Here is a 27,930-nt window from a genome sequence, read left to right on the forward strand (position 1 = left end):
CAAGGCAAACAGGATCATGGGGTGCATTAAAAGAGGTCTGGATACACATGATGAGAGCATTATACTGCCTCTGTACAAATCCCTAGTTAGACCGCACATGGAGTACTGTGTCCAGTTTTGGGCACCGGTGCTCAGGAAGGATATAATGGAACTAGAGAGAGTACAAAGGAGGGCAACAAAATTAATAAAGGGGATGGGAGAACTACAATACCCAGATAGATTAGCGAAATTAGGATTATTTAGTCTAGAAAAAAGACGACTGAGGGGCGATCTAATAACCATGTATAAGTATATAAGGGGACAATACAAATATCTCGCTGAGGATCTGTTTATACCAAGGAAGGTGACGGGCACAAGGGGGCATTCTTTGCGTCTGGAGGAGAGAAGGTTTTTCCACCAACATAGAAGAGGATTCTTTACTGTTAGGGCAGTGAGAATCTGGAATTGCTTGCCTGAGGAGGTGGTGATGGCGAACTCAGTCGAGGGGTTCAAGAGAGGCCTGGATGTCTTCCTGGAGCAGAACAATATTGTATCATACAATTATTAGGTTCTGTAGAAGGACGTAGATCTGGGTATTTATTATGATGGAATATAGGCTGAACTGGATGGACAAATGTCTTTTTTCGGCCTTACTAACTATGTTACTATGTTACATACCGTAGTAACAACACTCAGTGATAACAGAATCACAGCACACAGTGTGCACAGCACGGCGCCATTACCAGCAGGGCTAGAACGCTTTTGGTTGATTTCCCATTGGATGAACATTAAGCCTTGAAGAATCAGCGGTCCAGGCTTTACCATCAATACTACGACTCGTTTCCATGTGCTCCATATAGGAGATGTAACAGATGTTGAGTCCATTACATTCAGGATGAGTAACGATTTACTGTATGATGTTGTTTTACTGTGAATTTATTTCATAGAAACACCAGAATTTGCGTGGATTTATGGTAAGGTAAGAGGTTACTCATCTACAAGTGGCGTTCCAAAAAACAACCAAAAAACTGACAAATGATAATAATAAGCATGAAAATCACCGAGGGTCCTGTAGGAAACATCAGCATGCAGCAACAATGGCAAATATCAATGGTCACTGGATCATCCATATTCTTGTACCTAGGAGCAGTATTATAGTAGTTATATTCTTGTATATAGGGGCAGTATTATAGTAGTTATATTCTTGTACATAGGGGCAGTATTATAGTAGTTATATTCTTGTACATAGTGGCAGTATTATAGTAGTTATATTCTTGTACATAGGGGCAGTATTATAGTAGTTATATTCTTGTACATAGGGGGGCAGTATTATAGTAGTTATATTCTTGTACATAGGGGGGCAGTATTATAGTAGTTATATTCTTGTACATAGGGAGCAGTATTATAGTAGTTATATTCTTGTACATAGGAGCAGTATTATAGTAGTTATATTCTTGTACATAGGGGGGGCAGTATTATAGTAGTTATATTCTTGTACATAGGGGGGCAGTATTATAGTAGTTATATTCTTGTACATAGGGGGGCAGTATTATAGTAGTTATATTCTTGTACATAGGGGGGCAGTATTATAGTAGTTATATTCTTGTACATAGGGGGGCAGTATTATAGTAGTTATATTCTTGTACATAGGGAGCAGTATTATAGTAGTTATATTCTTGTACATAGGAGCAGTATTATAGTAGTTATATTCTTGTACATAGGGGCAGTATTATAGTAGTTATATTCTTGTACATAGGGAGCAGTATTATAGTAGTTATATTCTTGTACATAGGAGCAGTATTATAGTAGTTATATTCTTGTACATAGGAGCAGTATTATAGTAGTTATATTCTTGTACATAGGGGGGCAGTATTATAGTAGTTATATTCTTGTACATAGGGGGGCAGTATTATAGTAGTTATATTCTTGTACATAGGGGCAGTATTATAGTAGTTATATTCTTGTACATAGGAGCAGTATTATAGTAGTTATATTCTTGTACATAGGAGCAGTATAATAGTAGTTATATTCTTGTACATAGGGGGGCAGTATTATAGTAGTTATATTCTTGTACATAGGGAGCAGTATTATAGTAGTTATATTCTTGTACATAGGGGCAGTATTATAGTAGTTATATTCTTGTACATAGGGGGGGACAGTATTATAGTAGTTATATTCTTGTACATAGGGGCAGTATTATAGCAGTTATATTCTTGTACATAGGGGGGCAGTATTATAGCAGTTATATTCTTGTACATAGGGGGGCAGTATTATAGTAGTTATATTCTTGTACATAGGGAGCAGTATTATAGTAGTTATATTCTTGTACATAGGAGCAGTATTATAATAGTTATATTCTTGGACATAGGGGGGGCAGTATTATAGTAGTTATATTCTTGTACATAGGGGGGCAGTATTATAGTAGTTATATTCTTGTACATAGGGGGGCAGTATTATAGTAGTTATATTCTTGTACATAGGGAGCAGTATTATAGTAGTTATATTCTTGTACATAGGGGGGCAGTATTATAGTAGTTATATTCTTGTACATAGGGGCAGTATTATAGCAGTTATGTTCTTGTACATAGGGAGCAGTATTATAGCAGTTATATTCTTGTACATAGGGAGCAGTATTATAGTAGTTATATTCTTGTACATAGGGGCAGTATTATAGTAGTTATATTCCTGTACATAGAGGGCAGTATTATAGTAGTTATATTCTTGTACATAGGAGCAGTATTATAGTAATTATATTCCTGTACACAGGGGCAGTATTATAGTAGTTATGTTCTTGTACATAGGGAGCAGTATTATAGTAATTATATTCTTGTACATAGGGAGCAGTATTATAGTAGTTATGTTCTTGTACATAGGGAGCAGTATTATAGTAATTATATTCTTGTACATAGGGAGCAGTATTATAGTAGTTATGTTCTTGTACATAGGGAGCAGTATTATAGTAATTATATTCTTGTACATAGGGAGCAGCATTATAGTAGTTATATTCTTGTACATAGGGGACAGTATTATAGTAGTTATATTCTTGTACATAGGGAGCAGTATTATAGTAATTATATTCTTGTACATAGGGAGCAGCATTATAGTAGTTATATTCCTGTACATAGGGGACAGTATTATAGTAGTTATATTCTTGTACATAGGGGCAGTATTATAGTAGTTATATTCTTGTACATAGGGGCAGTATTATAGTAGTTATATTCTTGTACATAGGGGCAGTATTATAGTAGTTATCTTCTTGTACATAGGAGGCAGTATTATAGTAGTTATATTCTTGTACATAGGAGCAGTATTATAGTAGTTATATTCTTGTACATAGGGAGCAGTATTATAGTAGTTATATTCTTGTACAAAGGAGCAGTATTATAGTAGTTATATTCTTGTACAAAGGAGCAGTATTATAGTAGTTATATTCTTGTACATAGGGGCAGTATTATAGTTGTTATATTCTTGTACATAGCGGCAGTATTATAATAGTTATATTCTTGTGCATAGGGAGCAGTATTATAGTAGTTATATTCCTGTACATAGGAGCAGTATTAAATCGTAACATCTGAGGGGACAAAGAATCTAAAATTTGTGCTTCTTCCAGAGTGATGATTGGAGGAACCAATTAGATAATACTGTTAGCTGCATTTTCAGACAGCTTACATGTTCCAGTGAGGATAATATGTATAGTGACAGGATCTGCCGTCAGTGCTCGTATTACTTGATCTGCTTCTACAAAGTTTATTTTCTCCTGAGTTGCAGGGGACACAAGATCTGAACATATGAATTAAAGAGCACAGCTGGCCAGCACTTCAGGCAGAGCGATCCAGCTGTGATGCTTTACACGAGCCGCCTGATTCGTGCAGAGGTATCGGGGTCCGGCTGAGGTTTGGAAGAAACTTGGCATCATTCTGCTTTGTTGTTTTTCTCTCCTGGGGAACATAAGATCCTTCATCTCTTGTGCTGCTTGCTGGAATCATAAATTTACATGTGAAGACCAAAGTGCAGGCGGACAATGGTTATCCTTTAACTTCTCTTCTGTCACATTGCGGCTTCCCATGAACAAGATCACATTGAACCTTTTACCTTGATGTCCAGGTCTCAGCTCAAACACTTGCAACACGGTAAATTGCACCAAATACACAACATTCACAACGATGGGCCAGACCGGAGGTTGGTTGGATGCATCAACACCTTGTAGAAATGTGCTGACATATTGTCTGATTTTTCTCCTGGTTGTTTATTGTCATGGCAGTGCTGATTTAGTTTATAGTCTATAAACTTCTTGCATATAGTACACGGTTAAGAAGATATGAGAGGTCGGCATTTAGGTAACACGCATGGAAAGCAGGAGAATTTCACCAAACTAACCTAAAAATGGTCACTGTTTTCATAAATCAATAGTACAAGTGAATATAAGAAACTTTTATATATTTTATTAGAAAAATACTGTATGTTTCTTTCTCCATTTATGAGCCACTTCTTCTCTTCCCCCTGAATTCTGAACTCATCATTCACTCTGAAAACAGGTAATACCCATCTTATCGAAAAGATGGTCTAGTATCTCAGTGAATTTTTAGATTACGCACAATCGTTGAAGAATATGGACAGAGGAGAAGAAAAGATGTTAGAATAAACAAACAGACAAGCTTTCTAGTAAGTGTTTTCTCACCCAGCAGCTGGACTCACAGACACACTGCTCAGTACTGGTATACAATGTCCCACATGCTACTGCTTCTGAACATGTGCTACATAGAAACAGGAGAGCAGGAATCGGTGATGTCTATGTGTGCTGTGTACGGGAGACATCATAGGAGTTAGTCTCCACTCACTAGCTCAGAGACAATTGAAAACTGAAGGTGGAGCTTGTATAGGTGAAATACTATTCATGATCATATAATTTCCAGAAATAGTGTAATCCTTCATGTACACCCATAGTATAGGTCATTCTAAACAGTGGCCGGGACGGATAGGTACAGTATAAAAATAAGACTAAAGGGTGGTCCTCCTGAGACAGAAGATTAGGTATAGAGGTAAATAAACATCTAAAACAGACAAAGTTCTGGAAATCCAAAAACTAATGGTAGAAAAATTGGTTGAGAATTACAAAAAATAATGTGCATGAGACACAGATAGATGGAAATTTACAAAACTGGGAGCAAAGGTGTTAGATCCAAAAAGAAAAGGAGACTGAAGTCGTAAAGACAAGGCCGCAGAAAGTTTTTGAAAAATAAAAAATATAAGACTGTAAAATAGTGGTGATGGGTTAGAGGACGATGTAACCGCAAATAACAATGCATTAAAAAAGGTGAATAGATAGGAAGACGAAATATTATGTACAAAGACAAAACAGAAGATATCAGGATAAAGGAAAGAGGGGTCATATATAGTATAAGGAATGAAGGCTGGGAAGGAGGTGATGTTAGATCTACAACGCCTGGCAAAAATGATGAAGTCACCGGCCTAGGAGGATCTTCATTCAGTTGTTTAATTTTGTAGGAAAAAAAGCAGATCACAGACATGGCACAAAACTAAAGTCATTTCAAATGACAACTTTCTAGCAAAAAATGTGGTAGTCAGTAATGGTTACTTTTTTTCAACCAAGCCTAGGGAAAAAAATTATGGAATCACTCAATTCTGAGGAAAAAATTATGGAATCATGAAAACAAACAAAACACCACTCCAACACATCTCTAGTATTTTCTTGCACCACCTCTGGCTTTTATAACAGCTTGCAGTCTCTGAGGCCTGGACTTAGTGAGTGTCACACAGGAGTCTTCATCAATCTGGCTCCAACTTTCTCTGGTTGCTGTTGCCAGATCAGCTTTGCATGTTGGAGCCTTGTCATGGACCATTTTCTTCAACTTCCACTAAAGAGTTTCAATTGGATTGAGATCCGGACTATTTGCAGCCAATGACATTGACCTTATGTGTCTTTTTTCAAGGAATGTTTGCACAGTTTTTGCTCTACGGCAGGATGCATTATCATCTTGAAAAATGATTTCATCATCCTCAAACATCCTTTCAGTTGATGGGATAAGAAAAGTGTCTAAAATATCAACATAAACTTGTGCATTTATTGAAGCTGTAATGACAGCCATCTCCCCAGTGCCTTTACCTGACATGCAGCCCCATATCATCAATGACTATGGAAATGTGCATGTTCTCTTCAGGTAGTCATCTTTATAAATCTCATTGGGACGGCACCAAACACAAGTTCCAGCATCATCACCTTGCCCAATGCAGATTCGCGATTCATCACTGAATATGACTTTCATCCAGTCATCCACAGTCCACAATTGCTTTTCCTTAGCCCATTGTAACCTTGTTTTATTCTGTTTAGGTGTTAATGATGGCTTTCGTTTAGCTTTTCTGTAGGTAAATCCCATTTCCTTTAGGCAGTTTCTTACAGTTCGGTCACAGACGTTGACTCCAGTTTCCACCCATTCGTTCCTCATTTGTTTTGTTGTGCATTTCCTGTTTTGGAGACATATTGCTTTAAGTTTCTGGTCTTGACGCTTTGATGTCTTCCTTGGTCTACCAGTATGTTTGCCTTTAACAACCTTCCCATGTTGTTTGCATTTGGTCCAGATTTTAGACACAGCTGACTGTGAACAACCAACATCTTTTGCAACATTCCGCCATGATTTACCCTCTTTTAAGAGTTTGATAATCCTCTCCTTTGTTTCAATTGACATCTCTCGTGTTGGAGCCATGATTCATGTCAGTCTACTTTGGGCAACAGCTCTACAAGGTGTGATCACTCCTTTTTAAATGCAGACTAACGAGCAGATCTAATTTGATGCAGGTGTTATTTTTTGGGTATAAAAATTTACTGGGTGATTCCATAATTTTTTCCTGAGAATTGAGTGATTCCACAATTTTTCCCCTATGCTTGGTTAAAAAAAAGTAACCATTAATGACTACCACATTTTTTGTTCTTGATTTCTTTTAGTGTTTCTTACAGCCAGAAAGTTGTCATTTGAAATGACTTTAGTTTTGTGCCATGTCTGTGATCTGCTTTTTTTCTACAAAATTAAACAACTGAATGAACATCCTCCAAGGCCGGTGATTCCATAATTTTTGCCAGGGGTTGTAGAGAAGAATGGCACAATTCTACAGATGGGATACAACGATAGAATAAGAGTCCAGATCCAGAAGGAATAAGACAACTGTAGACCTTGATAGACAGGAACCGTAAGATCTAGAAAAACAGGATGAAACACAATAAGGGCTAATAGAAGACATCTTTCAAAACCATATAGTAAGCAATACAACTGGACTGTGTCAAAGACATTTAGAATAGGGGATATATAAGAGCAAGAAGAGAAAAAACTGTTGATGGAAGTTGATATAAGTTCTGGAAACGAAAGCTGGAGTCAAAACTGATGAACTAGATAGCAAAATGGATTTAGGAAAAGGAAACAACAAGAACAAGAGGGAAGAAGAGAGGAGGACACAGTTCTTGAAGTCAAGGTAAAAGAAAAATTTGGGATGGTGATTATTGTTATGTAATATTTGTCTTTGGCTACTATTTTGGATATTTGAGAAGATCAAATCCAGAACACTGAAAGAAAAGACAAGCCATGCAGTTGTTTGAACAGACTGAAGGCCGTAACTATAGCACATGACCTGGATGAAGAATTGATAATTATCTAAGAGAATTAGATGCTATATTGCAACAGGTGTGGAAATGTGTAATGGCTATAGATCCGTTATCATTATCAGGCTTGGTTATAGTACATAAAAAATTGGAGTCCAGCTCAACAGCACTTGATTTTCCTTTTCTTTTTATATAGTGCATAGAAAAGAAAAAAATTGACATCGTCGACATGACCCAGTCGACGCGTTTCGACTGCACTAGGCGGTCTTACTCATGAGATGGAATCAAGTTTCGATATTGGTTATAGTATGTAACTACAAGGACACATTCCTTTTTAGAGAAGATCCGATATAATGGGTGGAGGAGGATTTTTGTTTTTTTTTCTTACTCTTTTGTAAAACTCAAAAGCAAGAAAATATATTCAGGAGAGTGATTATCCCAACTGACTGCATTGGTCAATAATCGGGAACCAGCATTCCTAGGATTGCTCTGTCCTGATTCCTTCTGGGCGCACAGGCTCCCGATCACCTGACGCTTGAGCAAAATAATCGTTTGTAAAGTTAATTTATTTTTAAGCTTGCTTAAAAAAAATCCTCATTCTCGGCAGCATATTGTCCTGTGTAATACAGAACATGTGCTGCCGAGAACAACAATATTGCATTTCCACATGTAGCCGATCGGCAGCTGTTTAACGTTTACTGTAAATGTAACCTTTGACTTTATTACACGGTCGTCCCACATCTGTCTGGTGTCAACCTAGTCCCCATTTCTGGTAAGACACCTAAGTATCCTTGAAAACTGAGATTGTATTTTTTTTTCTTTTAATAAAAAAACTTTCCCTTTACCCTACATCAGACTTTTTTTTTTTGTTTTCATTTTTTTTTTATTGAATTCCCTCCCGGCCAAGATCATCTCTTTGAACTTGATCCAGGTTTACGTAAGTTTCTCCCATATAGTCACCCTGCATGACCGAAACGTTGTGTTGGGTGACATAATGGCTTTCATCGTATATTCAGACTTGAGTGTGGAAATGAAACATGAGCTGAAAGCTGCAAAGGTATTTAAACAAGTTTGAGGGTGAAAAATAAACATGGTGACTCATTAAAAGTTTTCTCGTTTATCCGATACCAAACATGTACTTCTCCAACATGACTCCTACAACACGGGAGGACATCAACGCCAACGGAGGCAAAAGATCGACCGCATTCGAGAGAGAAGCCAACGTGAAACGTTCAGAAATCTTTCTAACTCAGAAAATACATTTCATTGTTTTAATACCCTATTAGGTAATTCTGAGCTTGTCCGGGGGTGGGGAGGTCCCACATTCAGGGTCTTCCTATATTTGAGTGTGTTTAGTAGAATTCCGAAACCTCATCCGTTTTGCAACTTCTGGATTCCACAGCGGATTTTCCATCCTCAAAAATCGAGAAGAAAAAATCTGCAGCTATTCCCGTCTTTGTGAATAGGTCCTTTTGCCGAAAAGCTTCAATAAAGAACTTCTCTAACCCTGGAGGACCTGGCATGGTAAGAATCATATTGAAACCGTGTAATTATTAATGTCACCTCTGGAGGTGCTGCAGGGAATTTTAAACAATGCAAATGATCTCCGGGGATCCAAGCAGTGGGATGAACAAATATTTACTGATTATCCATCAATAAAGGAATGTTCCGAACCCATTCTGGGGTCCAAAATGGATTACTTGCCTCAAGAAAAAGTCGATTCGGACTGTTAGATGAACCGTTCCGCTCCTTAGGCAGGATGTGGCCACATTGACACTCAATATTTCTATTGATCGGGTGTCTTATATTGGTGACATCACCGAATCTCCTCAATGACATCACTAGTCTAATGGACCAGGTCCACCTTGGTCTGATCTCTGGTTGACGTAAACCCTGGGAATAATGACTTTTTATTATCATAAGTTTTAGGAAATTTCCCCCCAAAAAAGTTGTAAAAATGTTTTGAGAGTCGTAGAAGAATGGAGCGAAAGAAATGAAGCCAGAGTGTTTAACGAATTACTATATTTATTCTTGTTCACAGAGTATATGCCATCACAATTCTCCGTATGTCTCACACATACATGACATTGGGCTGAAACACAAGATTAAAAAAAATATATATATATTCATTCCATTTGGTAAATTATGTGACTTAAGATCCTAAGCAAGAAACTGCCCCAAAAACCAGAGGGAGACGAGTGGAAAAAAAATCCATTTGAGAGGTGTCTGAAACAGAAGAGAAAACAAAGATAGGCATGGAGCGAAGCCGGCTTTGTGCGAGACCACAGGCGCGGGGTGGGGTTATTTAACATGCAGATTACGGACACAGCTCAGGCAGGGAGATTAACGTGCAGTCAATGTAGCAATGGACGAGACGTAACTGAACAGAAAATGCAGTTGCTACCCACGGGCAGACTTGACTTATATAAATTAGGAGGATGGGGGCACCAGCACCTTTAAGTGCTACTAGGTAGTGCTCACTGCATAGAGACTTCTACGATGTATTCAATGCGATCTGTATGCGTTTCAATACGCTGAGCTCCCCCTAGTGGCAGAAGCCAGCAGCAGAGATTTTTATCATAGAATGTATAAAGTTTCAGAAAAACTTTTTACATGTCGTAGTGATAGGTCAAAAGTTTTGATTGGTGCAGTCTGAACCCAAAAAAGAAAGGAGCAGAAGTGCCCTCGCTGAATGCTGCTCCCCAGGAAACAAAGATGGGCTCTATATAATGTCTATGAGCCCATCTCCCGGATTGAAGGGGAGCAACTCTTAGCTGTGTTCCTCAGCCCCTTTTTTTTTAGCTATCTACGGAGGTCTTGGCACCCAGACCACTGCTGATGAAAAAGTCTGCAAAACTTTTTTCTAAAAGTGCAGGTAATGGACTGAGGGCCAATCTGTAGAATAAAGGTGCCAATTACTCCATTGGCTATTAGGTGAGAAGAGGCGCACTCATTTTTATTTTTTTATTTTTTTCAGTCCTGCCCCGACACCTATCAGTCCTATATTAACCTACTAAGGCCCTCTTCTTATACTGGGTTATAAATTGACTTTATTATTCATATAAAAGTCTAATTTGGGTCATTACAAGGACTTTTGTGCCCATATTACTGCCTTAAATCCTGACCCGAACATCATAGGATTCCAATATACTTTTATCTAACACCCGCACGCAGAATAGGATCTGCATCTGTAATATGGAGGCAAAAATACGCCCATATTAAACTTTTTGGCAACCGACCGAAATAAAAGTAAGTTTTGGGTGGATAAACTCTGCTGATTGGTTGCTATTGTTTGTGACATAGTAATTGGGAAGACTGTTTTCTCCGCTGGTTTCCTGGCTTCCTCTTCAGATGAGATCATCAAGTGACTGCTGCAGCGAATCAGCATCCACCGATTGGCTGCAGCGGTTACGTTCCATCCATTCCAGAGAAAATAGCCTTGTAGCTCTCTCTTCTAGCTCAGATGGAACATGAGTGCTGCAGCTAATCATTGGCCTCTGATTGGATGCGGCCAGAATAAGGAACCAGGAGAAGGAACCAGGAGACAGGTAAGGGACACTGGGGGTAGCACCGAGGATCGACAGAGGTTCGGTGACTATATATACTTTTTAAAGACAACCATGCGCCCATTTGTTTAACAATAGTTTGCAAAAAATGTAGTGGAAAACCCTTAATTAGAAAATAACAGGCAGTGAGCTCCTCTTAGTGGTGGCTGTAGGCTTCCTCACTTTCTTAAAGGGAACCTGTCACCTGAATTTGGCGGGCCCTGTTAACGGTCCGATGGGCGGTGTTTTCGGGTCTTTTATGCACCCCTTCCTTTCCCGCTGGCCGCAATATTGTCTTGAATTTGATTCGCCTTCCTCCGTTGAACACGCGTGCGCAACGCAATCTCGCCTTGCGCACACGCAGTATGCTTTGCCCAACTGCGGGCCAAGCCGAAAAGCATTAGTGCGCATGCGCCAGCGCACTATGCTCCGGAACTCTTTCGCTGTGTTCCGGGACATAGTGCGCCGGCGCATGCGCACTAATGCTTTTCGGCTTTGCCCGCAGTTGGGCAAAGCATACTGCGCGTGCGCAAGGCGAGATTGCATTGGAGAACTGGGGCAAAAAAGGAGCTAAAACTTTCATAATTTTAACATTAATCACAAAGGTTTGGAAATTAAATTTTGGAAATCGATGTGCAGCTCTGCATAATCTGACCTATAATTGGGACCAAAAATCAATATGGGAGAACAACGTTGTTGTTGCTTTTTTTACTGTTTCTAGAAAACCTTTTTAGACTAGAAAATTAGTGATACCAATTAGTCCAAAAAAGGTGGGATTTAGAAATATTTCTTTGAACGGACCCTAAAAGGGGAAGTTTGTAGTTTACTGATACATTTTGTCATCAGCATCTTCAATTAGAATTAAATTGTGGTCGGATATTAATAGCTTAAAAAAACAAACAAACAAAACTATCTTACTAAACACCAAGACTGGACTGAGTAGTCATACGGATGTTGTGATAAAAAAATCGCATGACACTCACATGATTTACCTCCGTTTTCTTCGGTCCGTAAATCGGATCGTTTTTTTTCTCTCAAGTGGAAAAGAGCCCTTTTTGTCATAAAGTTTGCAAATAACAGCAGCTAAAAGCACTTTCACCATCCTTTGGGTCAAGCAGTGAAACGGTCATTATCCGCACACCCATCAATAATGAAACATCTTTCAGATACCGGCATTTGCAAAACTGCAACACTCAGAAGGTCAACACAATTTTGCTTCACCCCCCTTGACCACAATGTGGCCGTAACAGGTCAATGCAGCCTCACATGATGTCTTATAGACGTGCGGGAACCCCACAAGTTTTTCAGGGGGAAGACGCTTCAAGACGCATCAACGTATTTTGTACTTAAGAAGGTTTTTTTTTGGAAATCTTTCCGGTTATTTTTTCCAACCTCTTTGGCCGTCAGGTTTTTTTCAAACGTAATAAACTAGTTACCGTAATAATAATCTTTATTTTTTATATAGCGCTAACATATTCCTCGGCGCTTTACAGTTGGCACACGTTATCTAGTTTGTATGCTCCAACTGGACGCAGCTTGAAGAATGGCGCAGGCGCTTCTTTTAACCGCTTTGCGTCTTTGGAAACCTCAAGCGGTTAAAAAAAAAATCTCAAAAGACTGAATGTATCAACATTGAGATACTGAGTCATATTTCACATTGTTCATTCTTTTTAGTGTTTATATACAGTAATGATTTTTTCCGGCAGGTTACGAAGAAGACGTCTTGGGCGCATACCCTTAGGCCTGTTTCACACGTCAGTGTCTCCGGTACGTGAGGTGACAGTTTCCTCACGTACCAGAGCCACTGACACACGTAGACACATAAAAATCAATGCATCTGTGCAGATGTCACTGATTTTTTGCGGACCGTGTCTCCGTGTGCCAAACACGGAGACATGTCAGTGTTCGTGGGAGCGCACGGATTACACAGACCCATTAAAGTCAATGGGTCCATGTAAAACACGTACCGCACAAGGCCGTTGTCCGTGTTCAGTCCGTGTACCGTGCAGGAGACAGCGCTACATTAAGTGCTGTCCCCCCCCCACTGGGGCTGAAGCCGCGATTCATATCTTCCCTACAGCAGCGTTTGCTGCAGAGAAGATATGAATAATAGTGTTTAAAATAAAGATCTATGTGCCCCCCGCCCCCCACCCCCTGTGTGCCCTCCCACCCCCTGTGCGCCCCCCCCCGCTGTTCTGAAAATACTCACCAGGCTCCCTCGTTGGCTGTCGCTGCTTCCTGTTCTGGCCGCATCTTCTCCTGTATGCGGTCACGTGGGGCCGCTCATTTACAGTAATGAATATGCGGCTCCACCTCCCATAGGGGTGGAGCCGCATATTAATTACTGTAATCGGGCGCACATAGATCTTTATTTTAAACACTATTATTCATATCTTCTCTGCAGCAAACGCTGCTGCAGGGAAGATATGAATCGCGGCTTCAGCACCAGATGCTGGTACGTGTGGTACCCAGCACGGTGCGTGTGGTACCCAGTGGGCACACGGGCGGCACTCGTGTGCCGCACATGTGCCATACTGATGTGCCACAGAAACGTAGGGGCACACGGACACGGATAATTCCGGTACCAATTTTTTTCGGTACCGGAATTATCTGGACGTGTGAAACCGGCATTAGATTGTAAATCATTCCAGCTGTGTGAGCAGGACTGGGTTAGTACATGTATAGTCCTTTACTGACAACAAGCAGAGGTCTTGACAGTGAGGAATGGAACCACAAAGTCTATTAGGAAGTTGCAGACCTTTTCGTAGCGTGAAGCTTTATTTACAGAAATCAGGAAAGTTGTTACATTATGGGAAAAGTTTGGCAAGTAAAGTTTGTCGGGACTCAAACGATGAAGACACGGCAGATGTAAAGCTGCATGCCCTCGGCTCACCAATAACACACACGTCTTAAACTTCATTAAAACCCCCAATAAACCCCTCTAATTACAATCTGTGAATACTCTGCTTGCTTTATCGGATTTTTCGGACACATCATAAGCAATGTTATTAGTAGCAATATTGCGCAGGCAAGTGAACTGATTACACAGAGAACGCTGCGAGGATGCAGGACGCAGCAGACAAACACAAATTGCTCCATAACAGTTATAACACACAACACGATTAGGAGGGGAAATATCGTTAGCTGTGAAGAAGGCGTTTCATAAAAATACAAAAAAATTATTTTGAAGTATTAGTTACAAAACTTCTGAAATTGGCAAGCGGGAGATTCACCTTTATAAGAGTAGTTCAGCCAACGAGTGGGCGTAGGAGCGGAATGTGAGAATGAACTAAAGGAGCAGAGGAAAGACAAGAAAACAGAAAAGAGAAGACAAAAAAAAAACAGCAGGAAAAAAAGAAAACCTAAATATTTGGAAATCGAAATCCAGAATCCCAAAAAATCAAAACCATAACATCATTTTCAACACATAAGAACATTCAATGACAAGTGGAACTTTATAATTATTCATCCCTTCCCGTCCTCCTCTTGAAATAATCAAACCAGTGAAACGTTTTCTAAAATTACATTTTTGGCAGAAATGTATCATTTGTTTTTTTGTTTTTTTTCCTTGTTGCAATGATTGGGACCGTGCCAAGAAAAAAAAGAAAAACACAAGATATGAGGAATGTAGAACACTTTTTTGGCTGCATTTAGATGGAAGGTTCAATTTTGAACATCGTGGTGCAATCATAACCTAGATCTGGTCTTATACTGTAGTCACAACCAAAGCTGCATTCGCATATTCAGTCGGATTTCAAATTAAAGGAGCTGTCTCAAGGTTATTTCTTCCGGAGCACAAAGCTCCCCTGCCTCCCAGCTTCCTGAATGATTGACAGCTCGGACCAGCGGTACGACTGCGCTACTGGATGGAATTGTGCGCTCTCCATTGTTGCAAGCATGTAGCAATATATTTCTGGATGCAGCTCTGGATGTGATTGGAGTATAAAACACAATGTAGCAAAGTAAGTAATAATATTTGTAAACAGATGAGCTGTCACCACGGCAGGGTTTTATCCGGAATAACTGCTTTAGAACAAGTCACATCGAAATTTCAGAAAACTTTGCTCAGGCTTCGCTTTGAAATTTTTTGACGTGAAATTGAAATGCTTTTTTTTTTTTTTTTTTGAGCAAAATTTATGGAAATCACATATGGGCACTTTTTCTATTGCACAAAACATTAGTATAAGCAAGCCAAACAAACTGAACATTGTTGCAAATAACAAAACGATAACAATATAAAAATTCGGGAAAAAAAAAGTTAATCGCAAGTTACCAAAATTTCTATAAAAAAAATCTAAATAGTATCAAATTAGTGTGTAAAAAAAATTCAGTAAAAAAGTAACTTTCAGCCTCACTTGTGAGTACATAATGCAGTAATTGGCACAGCAGGTCAGTACAGAACCAGCAGGGGTGATAGGTAAAGATTGGGGGTCAAAATATTCACAATTTTTTTTTATTTTCTTTTTTACCCCTCCAGATCGCAAATATTCTTAATCCTCAAGATGACACGTTTGGTTTTACACAAAACTTGGAATGCTAAAACTATAGAAAAAAAAGTTCTGGACCGCACATATAAAACCTATATGAAGAACTATTGAAGGCAAGCAAAAAATTACAAAAATTGAATGTAAAATTGGAAATGTCTGACTTTTTCAGGTTTTTACCATTTTCATAATCTATTGTTTCAAAGTAAATGTAGCTGTGCTATGTTTTTTTATATAGAAATTATGCTTTGAAGTATTACTTTATATATTTTGTAATTTATTGGTAATTAGAAATGTATAGACCAAAATTCCTTTTTTGGGAATTTTCCATCTATGTGACAAAGTAAAAAGCTAAAAATTGAATTCTATTTTTATTTTTCAGTCTTAAAAAGTAATAAATAATTTAATTAAAATTGTACCAAAATTGTCTACTTTTTTTTCTTACTTTTTTTTTTCTAGATGTCATCTATAGAATGCCCGCAATGCAATCTGGTTGTTAAAATCATCACCTTTTTTTTTTTCTTCCGTATCCCATTATGTGATTAAACATTTTCACCTCCAGATAACAAATTACACAAATTTCAGAGGCAAAAAAATGACTTGAACAGCTGAGGTGGACCAGGACAATATAATATAATGATACCAGAGAACAGGCTGCAGGGGCGTAACGATCGTGGCAGAACGGGGAGTATTATTACAGGATAAGCCCAGGAACTGGGACATTATATCAGGAAGGGTCCAAGGATGGCGGACATTATACCAGGATGTGAGGACATTATTACTGGAAGGGATTAAACTAGGATGTGGTGTATTACTACTGGAAGGGGCCCAAGAAGTGGACATTACACTAGGATGGGGGACATATATTACTGGAAGGGGCCAGGATGGGGACATTACACCAGGATGGGAGACATTATTACTGGAAAAGGCCCAAGATGGGGACATATATTACTCAAAGAGGCCAGCATGAGGATATTATACCAGAAAGGAACCAAGGATTGGGGGACATTATTCCTGGAAGGGGTCGAAGATTAAGGAAATTATACCAGGAAGGGTCTCAAGATGGGGGACATTATACCAGGAAGGGGCCCAGGTTTTTTTTTAACATTATTACTGCAAGGGGCTCAGGATGGGAGACATTTTTACTGTAAGGGGCCCAGAATGGGGGACTTGAAAGGGCCAGAACGAGGACATTACACCAGGATGGAGGACATTATACCAGAAAGTGGCCAAGGATGGGGAACATTATTACTGGTAGGGGTCCAGGATGAAGGACATTATACCAGGAAGAGTCTCAGGAAGGAAGGCATTATACCAGGAAGGGGCCCAGGATGTATGAGATTAGTCATCCAGGAAGGGGCCCAGGTTGTTGAACATTATTACTACAAAGGGCTAAGAATGGGAGACATTATTACTGGACGGGGCCCAGGATGGGGGACATATATTACTCGAAGGAGCCAGGATGAGGAAATTACACCAGGACGGGGGACATTATACCAGGAAGGGGCCAAGGATGGGCACATTATTACTGGAAAGGGTCCATGATGAAGGACATTATACCAGGAAAGGTCTCAGGATGGGAGAGATTATACCAGGAAGGGGCCCAGGTTGTAGGACATTATTATTGCAAGGGGCTCAGGATGGGGACATTATTACCGGAAGGGGTCCATGATGAAGGACATTATACCAGGAAACGTCTCAGGACGGGAGAGATTATACCAGGAAGGGGCCCAGGTTGTAGGACATTATTATTGCAAGGGGCTCAGGATGGGGACATTATTACAGGAAGGGGCCCAGGATGGGTGACATTCAAATCCAAATTTTGCACCGGGACCTACAGTACGCTAGTTACACCACTGATAGGTTCATTATGCCGCAGTGATGAAATTTGGGAAATACCATTTTTTTGTCCTGGTCACATTGTTAGGATGCAATTGGTCTATCTGGAGTGAATTATCAACCACCAAGTAGGGAAGATGAGAAATGTATAGTAGGGAATTTAATATTTACTGGGGAACATTTTTCTGCTGGTTCTTGTAGAAAACCTCCCGGTAAATGCGCCAAACATTGGCATAAAATGAGTATAAACTGTAAACCGGAAATATCGGACTTTTGCGTACAAAAAGTGCAAACCTAAAGCAACTCCTTCAATTAGCCATCTCCGAAGACAGCGATGGGTGCGATGTTGGACACGCCATGACTGTGCGGAGATGTCGTCGCATGATGTCACACCTAACTGTGCTTGTCCCAAAACGTGTCGTGCGCCTGCTCAGCTATGAATTGCACGGAAGGCCCGGCCTCTTGGACCATGAGGGTTAGTACCTCGTAAAGAACATACAAAAACGGCACGCTCACGCTCAGCAGCTCGTACAGGTAGGAATACTTCTGCTCATTGTCCCTGACATGGCGTCTGGCGTCACGCACTGCGCCACGCGTCCACTCAGACAAGCGGCTGGGGAAGGCAAGGATGTCCCTCGTCACCGCAAGAGGCCAGCTTAGCGTTTTCCTAAATAAGGAGGTCATGATACCTGGGGAGCTGTCCTCTGAAGTGCTGCCGGCGCTATAGGGACTGTCCGTCGTGACCTCCGCAGTTATGGCTTCTTCCTTTTTCCAAGCTTTGTCCGGATCCTACGATATAGGGGCGAAGTCAATGGTAAAACAAAGCAACAACTAAAGTCCTTATGTCAGTGCGCTGAAGCTTTACAACGGTCCAGACCTATGAGCTGAACAAGCAGGGGCTGCAAACACATGTGAAGTCCTGCACCCTTACATCTAGCAATTATCTAGGACTTTGAATGCAGCTTTGGATGTGATAGGAGTGTAAGTACATTTCCTCAACATTATATTAAGTCTTAAACGAAATAAAAAAAATACTATTATTAGCCTCATAAAAAGTAATTCTGGAAAAATGCAATTTATCAAAATAGGCCAGATGTGTGTGTGCTGGGAGCTGGGGAGCGGGAGGTGGAGCTAGCCGTAAATATTCCGCAAATGCGGGATATAAACAGCAACTGTTGTTTTGGAAAAGTGAAGGGGCGCTCGCCATTAACAATGTCGCCTGCATCGAGTCCCAAAGCAATCGCCTGTAGTTCATTCATTTATTTACCTGTCATTATGTGATTCTTTCCATTATTCCCAAAATATACATTCATTCATTCATTCAATCGCTCATCCAGGTTTATTTGGTCATTCCCCAAATCATTTATTCACTCATTCATTTTCTATCCATTCATTCATTAATTCGGGTCATTTTCTAAAACATTCCATTATTCATTTCTTTATTCATTCTCCCAACCATTATTTATTCATTCACTATTCTTTCTTCATTCATTTGGTCATTTCCCAAATCATTCATTAATTACTCTTGTACCTATCCACGGTTTCATTCATTAGGTCATTCTTCAAATCAATAAATCTTCCATCACTTCCTTTTTTCATTTGTAGTTTACCAAACCTGTCATCCTTTTCTTTCTTTCATTTACTTGACTGTCCACCTTTTCATTAAAGTACTCCTCTTCCTTCTCCTCATCCTCTTCCTACTTCTCCTCCTTCTCCTCATCCTCTTCCTCCTTCTCTTCATCCTCCTTCTTCTCCTCTTCCTCCTCCTTCTCCTCATCCTCCTTCTCCTCATCCTCCTCCTTCTCCTCATCCTCCATCTCCTCACCCTCCGTCTCCTTCTCCTCATCCTCCTCATCCTCCTCCTTCTCTTCCTCCTCCTCATCCTCCTCCTTCTCTTCCTCCTCCTCATCCTCCTTCTCCTCTTCCTCCTTCTCTTCATCCTCCTTCTCCTCATCCTCCTCCTCCTCCTCACCCTCCGTCTCCTTCTCCTCATCCTCCTTCTCCTCTTCCTCCTTCTCCTCCTCCTTCTCCTCTTCCTCCTCCTTCTCGTCATCCTCCTTCTCCTCTTCCTCCTTCTCCTCCTCTTCCTCCTTCTCCTCTTTCTCCTCATCCTCCTTCTCCTCATCCTCCTCCTTTTCCTCATCCTCCTTCTCTTCTTCCTTCTCCTCTTCCTCCTTCTTTTCATCCTCATCCTCCTTCTCCTCTTCCTCCTCCTCCTTCTCCTCACCCTCCGTCTCCTTCTCCTCATCCTCCTCCTTCTCCTCATCCTCCTCCTTCTCATCCTCCTCCTCCTTCACATCTTCCTCCTCCTTCTCCTCTTCCTCCATCTCCTCATCCTCTTACTCCCATTAAAGTTTTTATCCTCTTAATATATCGCAGTCATCATATTACACAGCACTGTGTACTTACAATTGCTCATTTTGCTTTTCCACTCAGCTAATACTTCTCTTTTCCATTAGGTTTATGGCATCGCATGATTAAAACAGACTAGCTGAATCCTTCAGAGCTCTATGTAAAAACAAGAGGTCATTTTTTTCCCAGCATGAGTCATCCCCATCTTCATCTCTGACCCACTCCTCCCCCTGACAGGGACTTTGCAGTGATGTGGAATTGTAGTTCTAATGCTGACTCATACAAGGAAAAGAGACTTCCTGCTTCTACACAGAGCTTAGAAGGATGCAGCTAGTCAGTTTTCATTGCGTGATGTCATAGACCTAATCAAAAAGTTTTGTTTTGTTCACTCATCCATTCATTCAGCTATTCTTTTTATCTACATTTATTTATTTCATTCCTTTTCTACGATTTTATTTGCTATAAAGTAATATAAAATCCTGTTCTCTCACCTGGCTTTTTGAATCCGTCCTGCGTTTGCGTTGCTTATTATTGGAGAACGAGTGCATGAAATGCGGCTGGCAGTAAAATTTACCTGTTAGATAAAGACAGAAGATGTTTTCAGACTGCGGCCGATGTCTGATGTATATAAATATGTATAACTAATCCCAGCACCACTCGCTGTACACGCAGGAGTGTTCTAGTGATCACTAAGACTCTGCAGCGCCCCCTGTTGGCCGTCAGCAGATCTATAGGGACTTACTAATGATGGAACCATTGGAGAAAGATGAAGAATTTTACGTTTTTAATTCTGACAAGTAAATGGTAAGGAATTGCTCTTTATGTAGTTCTCTAAAAATCTAATCTTTAACTCCATGGATACTGTTCTTTTGTGCCCCTGTTTGCTTTCCTTCAAACATTTTTTTTTTGCAGCTTTTATTTTTTGCCTTTAAGGCTAAGTACAAAATTCCATTCCAAAATTCTGTTTGTCCAATCCGTTTTGAAAATAAGACAGATGGAATTAATGTAAAAAAAAACGATCTGATGTATAACTGCTGTAAATGGACCCAGAAGGGCCACACTGTTTGCAGTGTATGGTCATCTTTCCCTATTGATTTTAAGCTAAAATATTGAATATTTCAGCTACAAAAAACACATAGTTTTTTCCTAAAATTGCTGAGCGACAGTATCCTTAAAGGGGTTGTACATTATCCTTTATTCGGAGGATAGGGAACGTCTTTCCGATCACTGGGGGTCTGAATGCAATTTCCGCCAGTCCCATAGAGCAGAGGTCCCCAACTCCAGTCCTCAAGGCCCACCAACAGGTCATGTTTTCAGGATTTCCTTTGCATTGCACAGGTGATGCAATTATTACCTGGGCAAGACTAAGGAAATCCTGAAAACATGACATGTTGGTGGGCCTTGAGGACTGGAGTTGGGGACCTCTGCCATAGAGCATGAATGTCATGGAGGAGAACTCACTCGACCGCCATGCCATGTAAATGGGGCTCTTCGGAGCCTAATTTTTATGATCAATGGTGGTCCCAGCAGTCAGACCCCCAGCAAATGGGAAGATATCTCCTGAGTACAATTTCATTCCATCTTTGCGCTAAAAGGCTTGACATTAGACAGACACATTGCATCTGCAGCCATACATTGTTACAGATTGTAGCAGAAGATCATGACGGCATTTCATGACCCTTCGAGCTCGGTTGGAACAAATGACTGTAGCAAAGTTTCAGGGGACGTTTTTTTTTTTCACCTTCTTCCATGTTGAAGACGTAATTTCCCAGACGGAGAACTGACGAGCAGAACGAACACTTGAAACATTCTCTGTGGAAGAAGTGTCCTTCGGCGCTCAGCCGCTCCACCACGTAAACGCGCTTCTTGCAGAAGTAACACGTGTCGCTGCCTCCGATGTTCGGGGGGAATTCCTTCCTTAAAGAGCCCTGAAATCGAACAAAGAATGTGGAAATCAATTACCTGGGTGCTAAAAAAATGTCGATGGTCAGGGGCGGCCGGTGCGGACTGTTCACCCGAAAAAGTCGGGTGTTAAGGGAAAAAAAAAAAAGATACAGTAATCGCTGCAGAAAAAGTTTCTCTAAAATGTGTTGTGAAAGAAAAATAGTTTTAGAAAGTTTTGATCAATTTGTGTTATGCATATTGGGGAGCCTGAGGGGGGCCGTGAAAGAAGTCATTAAATATTGCTCTAGATTTGCTATTTTTTCTCATAATGGACGGATTTTTAACAGTAACCTGTTTCTGATTTTCAGCGTTTGGGTTCATATGTCCATTTTTACTCTCCATATGTGATGGGTGAATTTGATCCATAATTTCTGGATATAATTTACAGTATGGAGCTTTTACGAAGGTTAAAAAATAATATTCTGCCCTTCCGTAGAACAACAGAGCAAATAATTAAGTCTGCGCAGGAGGTGAAGTTTTTACCTTGTGGAGAGGAGAGAGAGAAGAAGGAGAAGTAGGAGAAGAAGAGGGATCGTCGAAAAGCTCAGTCACCGCTCCCTCCGGAGAACTCTGGATGTAACACAAAGTCATATTATTCACCTGCTAAAACACAACGGGGCATAACTGACGAAAGGGGCAGTTATCCTCTACTGCCTCACACTCCAGTCATAGCCTCTCTGCTCTCCTGTCCCTCTGGACCAGGCTATCAGTCAGAACAAAGCGGTAATTGGCCAATGGTTTCCGTAAATGAGAACCTTTGCAACTGCCATAAATGAAGACCATGAGTCCTTATATCTCGCGCCGTGTTTAGGTTTGGCCCATATCCTACTCCCTATTATGGTCTACAATTACTCAACACTAAACTCAAAAATAAGCAGCATCTCCCCAGGCTTTATATCCATTGTGCATCCACCCATGGATGATGGTGGCGGATTTTAGCTGCTTACCAGCTCTGGAGATCTGGTTTTGGATTTGTGATCGCTCATGTAAAGATTGACGAGGACTTCTGCTACTGCGCCTATCCTGCCGGAGACATTTCCTACGGTCATCTATCCGACAAGAGGTAGAGACAGAAAATGAGAGAAGACAAGAAGAGGAAAGTAAAGGACGAGATCTGAAGCCAAGACAACCGAACAGCCAATTACAACACACGGGCAATTTACAAAAAATTTCCAAAATATTTTCCTTTAAAATGAAAAAAAAAAAAAAAAGTCAATTCTTTGGTTGACCTTGTCAGCCAAATTTTTTAATCCGCCATTTAGGTACAGATGCAAGATCGCGCCATTATACCTAACACAGGCTTTATCATTCGTGAATTACTAAATTGGCATAGTGATACCAAAATACGCAAAATAAGCAGATTTTCTGTTGAACAGTTTGGAAAACTTGGGTGTTAAATCTTTTTATTTAAAAAGCGTATCCATAACCAGAACTCACAATTCAACCTGGACACATTATTAAATAGACGTCTTGGACTTGATGAAGCTGGTGTACTTATGTTGAAAATCTGTGTGCCTGTAAAGTACCTTAAAAAAAGTTTATACTCTGACAGCTCCTCAGTGTTCCGCCTCCATGCTGCTGCTGAAATATCACAATACTTGTACAAGCTGATTTTCACAGTAAGTACAGCAGCCTCATCAGGTCTATGTATGAAAATCTGAGGCAGATCTGCATAAAAGGGAAATGTTCTTGAACAGCCATTGGTCACTGCAGTTATGTAACATCTTGGGGATGTTACATGCAGCTCTGAATTATTTCAGACAAGTGTTGAACTGTTATACAAACTATTGCAGCACTTTCCCTTGGGGAATTTGTCCGTGGGAACAAATTTCAGATTTCTGCATCGTTTGTAAACTATGGAAATTCCTTGAAAGCCTTCCCAGGAATTTCTGGGCGATGTTCAATGTAACTGAGGAAGCTGTAGCTCCTGGGGAACAGCTGTATCCACCTAATGAGGCAGCTGCACTAAAACAATGCATACAATCAATATTATTATGGCTCATGGTCGGCCACGATATGCTCTTATCATAGGTTAGTTCTTTTTGTTTCTTTTCACATCCTGTACCCTGCGGATGTTGGGCATAACATCAAAGCTTTGGAAAACTTGCGTACCTGCTTTGTTAAAACTACCCTTCAATTATTAGTTTATATAAATTTCCAGTGGGGGATTAACTAAAAGAATAGTTTACAAATATTTTGCAATGAAAACTAAAATCAAAACTTTAGAAATGGGTTGTTTACAAACCCCTAATATATATTTTGCCCTCTCTGGGCAACATCACTTAGATAAACAGATCCTGAACACAACCGATCAATTAACCTATCCTGCTGGGACTATAGGTATAGGCATAAGGATTTCATGACTTTCATCCACTTCAAAATGCTTGAAGCTTGAGTAATGGCCAAGGGCCTCTGTTTCAAAAGCATGTTGTCATGGTCCAGTCCGGAGTTTACTTTCTTCTTTCCTCTCTCGAGACTGGTCATGCAGGGGTTAATCTCCTCAGCCTCGATCTGGAGGTCGCTGGGCTATTTCAGTCCATCACAGTCTACTGACCAGTGTTAGTGATAGTTCTTGCTTCCAGGCTTGAGCCCCTGACCTGTATTAGTGATCCTTGTGCCTCTGACTGCCGATACCCGTGTATGACTCGATCTGATCTCTGGACTTTGCCACTGGTTTTCTGTTTCTGATACCACGCTCCCCAACTGGCTTCGACTCTGGTTTGTACCCCGACTTCCTCTTAAGTTTCACGTTTTTGTTACCACGTTCCCGTAGGCTCTGACTTCTTGCTTGTCCCTGACTATTCTTCTGACTTCCCCTGTGTACTGTGCTGACCTCTCTGTGTATGACCTTGGCTTGTCTAACTACTCTTTCGTTACCTGTGGCACCTGTGCTGCTATTCAGTGTTGCTACGCTGTGTGTACAACCTCTCTTCCCTCACGAGCACCCCCTGGTGGAGGTTGCACTATACTGCACTGCAGCAGCACATTACACATGTTATGGTAAGAAATTTAAGTGGCCCCCCCAATACACAAATTGCATTGTGCTCCAAAGTTTAAAACCACATTTTTGTCTGGGGGCATCTTGTTAGCAGTAGTTATGCTTATTTTATGGGCCAGCAGCAAGAAATATGAAGTGATTTTCTTTATTTTAATGAATGCTAAGAGTCCTACAGAGCCACTAGACATACTGGATTATACTCTGAATTTACTCTTGGTAGTAAAAGGCATCCCAAATCGGGTGATCCCCTCATTAACACAATATGTTCTAATAAAGCATTTCAGAAGTTTATCATAAATACACAAGCCCATTATTTATGTTGCTAGGGACCGCTATGGGGTTCACCACCAGGCACTGTAATGATTTTAAATCCAACAGAAAATAGATACTCCAGCTCCGATAAAAACTTGAAATCTTTAATAATCCAAATGGTTAAAATAGATAATCTTTACATGTGGTGGACCAAACAGGTGTTTGTAATAAATAAGGCTACGCGTTTCGACCTAAATCGGTCTTACTCATGCCTGTGTTACATTGCAAATGAAAGTTACACATATAGTGTTCCTAGACAGAAGGTTCCGCACTCTCCACATCACATGATCTCTAGTGAAAGGTCCTACAAGGTCCTACAAACACATATGTGATATACAATTTAAAACAATAACACTAAACAATTAGCAATAGTAGTATAATAATTCGTTTCTTTTGTTTAACCCTGATGGAAATCGAGTGTTGAGATTAAAAATCCAGAACGCCTCTCTTGTGAGTAGACGTCTTTTTATGTCTCCTCCTCGATTAGGCGGATAGATTTTTTCTATTCCATGCACTTTAAAGGATGAAGTATCACCATTATGCATCGTACGAAAATGTTTTGCAGCCATTGATATATTTCTATTAGTCATATTACACATATTGACATCTTTCAGGTGCTCTGTAATGCGAGTTTTTAATTTGCGCGATGTGCAGCCCACATAGGATTTCTGACATGTAGTGCACTCTATTTCATAGACTACATTTTTTGTATGACAATTTATAAAGCTATTTATATTATAGCTTTTAGATTTATCAGAGTTCCAGAATTTATTTCCCAGCTGCGCATGAATACAAGTGCTGCACGCTGCGGTACCGCATTTAAAGAAACCCTTGCAGTCTAACCAAGTAGTGGACTTAGATTTAGTTTTAGATTGAAGTGAATTAGGGGCAATTATATCACCAATGGTATGTGCCCTTCTAGCAACTATATTTACACCATCCTTTAATAAATGTGATAGCCCTTCATCTTCATATAGAATAGGTAATCTGTTATTGATAATATTTCTGATTAAATTAAACTGTGGGGAAAATTGTAAACATAAATGTAAATTATTTGCATATTTTCTGTTTTTATTTTTATTGTCATTAGTACCTTTTTTGATTTTAGAAGGGACTAGAAGGTCCTCCCTTTGTTTTTTCTCCACTATATTAATGGCCCTATTCAGTGTCCAATTTGGATAGTTTCTAGCTTTTAGCTTGGTTTTTAGTTCCTGGAACTCTTTTGATTGATCCTCTTTTTTTGCTGCAATTTCGTTTCAGCCTGGTGAACTCCCCCACTGGTATGGATTTTATAGTGTGAGATGGGTGACTACTATTAGCATGTAGAATTGTATTGCCGCTAATTGGTTTTATATGAGTTCGACTAGTGATTTCTTCGCCAACAGTACCACTTAGCTCCAGATCTAAAAAAGAAATGGATTTGTTGTCCTGAACATAAGTGAATTTTATACCAAAATTATTAGAATTAATGTATTCCACAAATCCCGGTATGGCAGACACATCACCCCCACAAATAATGAGGGTGTCATCTATGTATCTGCCATACCAGGAGATGTTGTCAACATAGGGGTTCTCAGCAGCATAAATAAATTCTTGTTCCCAATAAGCCATTGTCAGATTTGCCAGAGATGGTGAGTATTTTGCCCCCATTGGGACTCCCGACTTCTGAATATATATTTCACCATCAAATGAAAAAATATTATGTTCCATAATAAAATACGTTACTCTCAATAGAAAATCTATCAGGTTTTGAGAGTATTGACCATAATCTTTTAAATGGAACTCTAGCGCTTTCATGGCTACATTATGGGGTACGCTTGTGTATAACGAGATTACATCACAACTGAGCCAGGTGTGATTAACCTCCCATTTACGATTTTTAAATGTTTTTAAAATTTCTCTGGAGTCTTTCACATATCCTGGCATTTTTTTCACCAAAGGTTGCAATAATGAGTCAACCCATTCACATAGGTGTTCTGACATGGAGCCTATGCCCGAAATTATCGGTCGCATGGCTGGTAAACCTGTGCTTTTGTGCACCTTAGGAAGGCCATACATGATAGGCAGTTTTGGGGTTTCTACATATAAATATTCGGCTTGTTTTTTACTCAGGACTGCTAAAAATGCACCCTCCTCAATTAATTTTTTGATTTTCTCATTATATTCTTTGGTTGGATTCTTTTTTAATTTGTTGTAGGTAGCATTATCAGATAATAATTCATACATTTTGTCCTTGTAATCCTTTTCATTTAAGATAACTATTAGACCCCCCTTATCACTTTTTTTAATGATAATATTTTTAAAGGATTTTAGTTCATTAAGTGCTTTCCGCTGCCGATAAGAAAGGTTTCTCTGCATTTTGTTGTTACTATTCAGACTATGTTCTAAGTTCTTTAGGTCTTTTTCGACTAGTTCTTGAAACTTATCCATACATTCCACTCTAGTCTGTATAGGGTAGAAGTATGGGTTTTTAGTCTTAAAGTTTTTAGATGCGTTTGTAGTTCCTTCCATTGATTCATCCTGATTTTCTTTGGATAATTTCATTAGACAGTTCAGAGTAACTTGTTCCTTAAAGGTAAGGTTCTCAAATTCATTAATTTCCATATCATGATCTTGATTCACAGTTGTTATTTCATCTGCAGAGAAATGTTTTTTTAGAGTCAGATTTCTTACAAATTTGTTGATGTCTAGAATGGTCATAAACAGATTAAAGTCGGTATCTGGTACAAAATTAAGTCCCAGAGCCAATACATCTAGTTGATCTTGTGTCAATGTTTGGGCAGATAAATTGACCACATTACTTCCTTTTATTGTTTGTGTTTCTTTTTGTTGCGGGTCATAATTCCTGATGGATTTTTTATGTTTTCT

General features: G+C 39.8%; 2 protein-coding genes across 6 annotated transcripts in view; one reads left to right on the plus strand and one right to left on the minus strand.

Moving 5' to 3' along the window:
- Positions 1-27,930, plus strand: part of DKK3 (dickkopf WNT signaling pathway inhibitor 3) — a 413,056-nt gene that overhangs the window by 94,958 nt on the left and 290,168 nt on the right. The window lies entirely within an intron of this gene.
- The window catches only part of MICAL2 (microtubule associated monooxygenase, calponin and LIM domain containing 2), a 264,685-nt gene that overhangs the window by 72,433 nt on the left and 164,322 nt on the right, over positions 1-27,930 (minus strand). For 2 of the 4 annotated variants that reach the window (XM_069740179.1, XM_069740178.1), the window contains exons 17-19: positions 21,550-21,736; positions 20,300-20,382; positions 18,146-18,245 (exon numbers count right to left, since the gene is read on the minus strand). In XM_069740179.1, coding sequence (XP_069596280.1) covers positions 18,146-18,245; positions 20,300-20,382; positions 21,550-21,736 — 370 coding nt within the window. Of the gene's footprint in view, positions 1-9,595; positions 9,815-14,366; positions 14,423-18,145; positions 18,246-20,299; positions 20,383-21,549; positions 21,737-27,930 lie in introns of those variants that run through there. The other 2 variants (XM_069740181.1, XM_069740180.1) reach the window with 2 other exon arrangements.

This window comes from Ranitomeya imitator, chromosome 9 (genome assembly GCF_032444005.1).
Source record: "Ranitomeya imitator isolate aRanImi1 chromosome 9, aRanImi1.pri, whole genome shotgun sequence".
NCBI classification, from domain to species: Eukaryota; Metazoa; Chordata; class Amphibia; order Anura; family Dendrobatidae; genus Ranitomeya; species Ranitomeya imitator.